The sequence below is a fragment of the Cydia splendana genome, chromosome 24 (genome assembly GCF_910591565.1).
Source record: "Cydia splendana chromosome 24, ilCydSple1.2, whole genome shotgun sequence".
NCBI lineage: Eukaryota > Metazoa > Arthropoda > Insecta > Lepidoptera > Tortricidae > Cydia > Cydia splendana.
Window position 1 is genome coordinate 10,949,150 of NC_085983.1, and position 4,860 is coordinate 10,954,009.

General features: G+C 41.9%; 1 protein-coding gene across 1 annotated transcript; it reads right to left on the minus strand.

Annotated features, from left to right (window-relative positions):
• Window positions 1–2,047: 2,047 nt before the first annotated feature.
• LOC134802266 (keratinocyte proline-rich protein-like) lies at window positions 2,048–3,070 on the minus strand. Its single transcript, XM_063774849.1, has one exon. The coding sequence runs from the start codon at window positions 2,921–2,923 to the stop codon at window positions 2,165–2,167; it is 759 nt and encodes a 252-aa protein (XP_063630919.1). The 5' UTR covers window positions 2,924–3,070; the 3' UTR covers window positions 2,048–2,164.
• Window positions 3,071–4,860: the final 1,790 nt, after the last annotated feature.

The following is a 4,860-nucleotide window of genomic DNA, read 5'->3' on the forward strand; positions in this document are numbered from 1 at the left end:
ATTTATTTTATTCTTTTTAGCGCATTTAAATAAAAGCTTGTTTTTAAATAACTTTTTTTACTTATAATTTATTTTTTACTTTTTAGTTATCGATGGACAGGTTTCATTCAAAGCATAGGCATATTACAATGATTACAATTCAATAAATGTACTAAAAACTTCATCTTTCGTTTTAATAAAATAACTAAACGTTTTACGCGAAAATCATCTATAAAAAGTAGCATATATCTCGAACCGCCGTACAATGTTTGCGGCAAACGTCAGTATGTAGGTATCTATGAGCCCTAAGACTTCAGTCGCTCATCGTGACGAGTCGGATGTCCAACCCAGCGTGTGTCTATGTTGCACCAAACCCGAGTCCCACTAGGTACAGCCAGGGTTCAGCATCAGGCTCCAATTTCACCAGGGTGACAGGTGCGACAATTGTAAAACATCACTGTTGCTGACGTCACAGGCATCCATGGGCTACGGTTACCGCTTACCATCGGGCGGGCCGTATTCCTGTTTGCCACCATCATTGTTTTATTAAAAAAAACTTTATTATATCGGAAAAAAACAGATATTTCTCTTGCTAAGTTTATGACAATTGTCACAAGAAACACTACAATTGTCACGAAATTCCGACATATAACTCATTACCTGTCAAGAATTACCTACAATTCTTCTAAATCTTGACAATTGTCAGAAACTTCACAAAAGAAATATCTGTTTTTTTCCGATATTATAAAGTTTTTTTTTAATAAAACAATGATGGTGGCAAACAGGAATACGACCCGCCCGATGGTAAGTGGTAACCGTAGCCCATGGATGCCTGTGACGTCAGCAACAGTGATTTTACAATTGTCGCACCTGTCACCCTGGTGAAATTGGGGCCAGCTCTATCTTGCGTACTGCTCTCCCAAGTGCTCATCAAGAGTATCGAATGACTAAAACAGTGTGTGCATTAATTATGTTGCACCAAACCTGAGTTATACTATGTATAGCTAGGGTTCAGCATCAGCTCTATCTTGGGTACTACTCTACCAAGTGATCATCATGACGAGTCGGATGTCCAAAACAGCGTGTGTCTATGTTGCACCAAACCCGGGCTCCACTTTCTTATTATTTTATTTTACCTACCTGTACCAGGAGTGCCTCACTCCGCGATTTCGTCGCGTCGCAACAAGTAGCTACAAGTACATCCGTTCCACACCAATTTTGGTGGCTAGCCATAGGCCGCGCGTGGCGCTTGCGCCACCTAGCGGTCATATCACTCATATCTGTCCTAATCGTAACAGACGCGATTTGTTAGAGAGTAAATCTTCTGTACCTAGTCCTAGTACTATTATTTATTCTGTGCCTGTACCTCGTTGGGTGGATGGCATTCGGAAAATCGCGGGGCACTTTTGGATGAGACTAGCCCAGGACCGGGATAAGTGGCGTACACGAAGAGAGGCCTATGCTCAGCAGTTGGCGAATGAAGGCTAGAATTGATGATGATGATGATGATGATGATGATGATGATGATGATGATCATGATGATGATGATGATGATGATGATGATGATGATGATGATGATGATGATGATGATGAAGATGATGATGATGATGATGATGATGATGATGATGATGATGATGATGATGATGATGAACTACCTGTACCCCTAGTGTAAATTTCATTCGATAGCGTAACGTGACGTATGCGTTTGCGTTAAGTGTCATTTTGTTAGGGATCTTGAGTTTACAAAACGTCCCGCTTGGCGCGCTGTTTAAATCACATACAAATATAGACATGTATAGACGGATAGACAGACAGACATGGCGAAACTATATTGTTTCCTAGTTGACTACGGAAGCCTAAAAAGATTAATTTTATTATATTAGTTTACTTTATATGTATAGGTATTGTATATGCCTGTGACATGTAAAATAATTTATAAGTTTATCAATATATACCCAATCTCAATCTCAATAAGTAGGTATGCAGGAAATTATATTTCAAGATAAAGTAGATTGCAACGTCGAAAATCAAAACTGATAATATATTAGATACGAATATATTTTTTATAGATTACAATAATTAATAAATTACAGTACATGGTCTATACAAAATATATTAAAATGAACTATAAATTAAACTTCCTTATACAGTGTGTAAATTCAATACGTACAATTATTTAAAGTATTTAAACGGTGGTCATCTTAGAGATCAACTGATTAAGCTGGTCACTCAACATCCCGACGGTCTCGCACATGTTTTCCACGAGACTTATAGAAGGCATCACTGGGGTAGCCGCAGGTGATATACGACGAGCTGGAGACGGCGATGGACAGTTCGAACGGGGCGGCGTTATTGGCTGAGGCGAATACATCGGAGGTGTCCTATTCTGCATGGTTGGACATGGCTTCGGCGGTGGACATGGCTCCGCCCCCGGCGAGCATGTGGGTGGCGGACAGTACGTCGGCGCTGGAATACACGGCGCCGGCACCTGCGGCGGACACTTTGGTGTCGGTGGTGGGCCCGGAATAGGATACGCGAGCGGAGGAGGGCAGCATTCTTCTTGCGTATGTTCACTGCAGACTTTGCCGCTACACGCAACACCCGGCCACTCCTTGCATGAGAATGTACATGGCGAGGGTTTCTGGTTCATTTTATTCAGTTTGTCTTTCTTACATGAGGGCGGCATGTTCATGGGACAGGATTTGTTGACGCATGTGAAGTTATTGTCCTTCATGATAACTTCTTTAGGTCCTTGTGTAGAGCAGTCCGGGCATGGACATCGAACTTTAATAACTTTGGCCTTGATATCTTTAATTTTTCCAGGGGTGTAATTGCAACAAGAGAAGTGGATCCAGGATTTGCAAGACCCTTGGCACTGCAGGCCCGTTTTGGCCGTAACTTGGCGCTTGCAAACCATGCATGGGTTTTTAATCCTTTCAGACATTATGAAAGCGGTATTTTGGTGTATCTTTAAATTAATAAAGGTGTTTTGGTTTGCGGCAGTTCCCTACATGGTTTATTGTTTGGTTTTATAAACACATTTTTTGCTTGATTTGTACATCTTTTATGACATGGATGACAGTTTACTGTCTCAATAGAGGTTATTACTAAGGAGATTTGTTCAATAACAAAACTTATTAAACTAATCTTCGAGCAACACGGAAGGGAGGCGGCATTTGCACTATTTCCCCTCTGCCGAGGTACAAGATTAGCGCGTCAATCTAATCTAGCGCGGGTAATAAAACTAGTTGCACTTGGATTTTTCACTAGACCGAGTCCAGACGCGCGCGTGAACACTGCTGCACAAAAATGCCTGTTTGCTCGGTTTTTTGTTATAAAAAGAGGTCGGGGACATCAAATTTACAAAAAGAAAGTGTTACATTTCACATGTAATATTTTTTTTTACATATCATACGTTTAATTACATTCAAACACAATTATTATATTTTAGTCTCATGTAATTGTTGGATTTATCGATTTTGCTCGCTCAGTACAAATTGCGGATCGGTCGAGCGACAAATCCGACTTCTCATCTCTCAGAATACAATAACATACTTCAACGAAAATGTGTTAGTGTGCGTGTTGTGACACTTGTCACTCGTCCGTACACAAAAAGAGATCGAGGTTTGCAAGATTTGTCTTTGACGTGTGTCATTTTCTATGTATTTGTGTCGTCATTACAGATTGTATTTTGTATGTAAGTGTGTGAGAAGTGCGACTGTGTGCACCTTTCCCCCCGCGAAAAATGGCAGAAAGATTTGTACGGTGAGATATCGCTTGGGCCCCTCCCTTCCGATGTGTCGGAAGCCGGTGTTGCTCGAAGAAACTAATACTAAAATTAAGTAACATAGAGTCTGTTAGTCTGCGGAAAGAGAAGAATCGTGGAACGTATTGGGCCCCATACATTCCACGACTCTTCTCTTTCCGCACAGACTCTAAACGAAATAAATTAAATCTAATAAAATAAATAAATAAAATTTACCCACCTATCTTAGGTCCCCGAGATCTGTCCCCTGCGGAAGGGTGCCCATAAGGCTGGCCACGCTGAAAAGCTATGCCTATTCTTTGGCCTAGGAATGAGCCAGCCCTAGGGTCACCCGTGGTTACAAATACTCTTTTTTTTAGGCCCTTAAAAAGATAGTGAGCGTCACGACAACATGGCCTCAGGGTCTCTACCGCGAACGCCGCAAATATGTGGTTGTTTGTAAGACCAGTATATTTGCGGCGTTATCTAACGGTGGTTAGCATAGGACCTAAGAAGTATGTTGAGATAGATTTTGCTTAGAAATACAATGAAATTTTAAACATAGGTACATACTAATTCGGCCCGCAATGTAATACAACACATAGCGCTGGTGGCCTAGCGGTAAGAGCGTGCGACTTTCAATCCGGAGGTCGAGGGTTCAAACGCCGGCTCGTACTAATGAGATTTTCGGACTTATGTACGAAATATCATACTATATGCCAGTCGCTTTTCGGTGAAGGAAAATATCGTGTGAGGAAACCAGACTAATCCCAATAAGGCCTAGTTTCCCCTCTGGGTTGGAAGGTTAGATGGCAGTCACTTTGTGTGTGTGCATGCGAAGGCCGAAGGCCGAGCTTCGCGTAGGGCCGAAGCCCCGAAGCGTCCAGGATGTTAGTGCTTAAACACATAACAATAGTATAAAGCCCCTCATTCACACTCCTACCTTGTAGTCCGCCTCGCAGGTCTACGGCGTAGGATATAGCTCACACACCCTCCTACGTTGTAGTCCGCCTCGCAGGACTACGGAGCAAGAAATAGCTCACACACGGTAATGTTTTGCCGTCCATCACCAGTACTGCTTCGTTTCTCACAAGTGTCGGTCTACTTACTCTTGAAAATGTTGCGTGCAATAAAAA

What these genes read in the sequence shown, in the direction of transcription:
- LOC134802266 (XM_063774849.1), bottom strand. Translation starts at nt 2,923, where the DNA reads ATGTCTGAAAGGATTAAAAACCCATGCATGGTTTGCAAGCGCCAAGTT.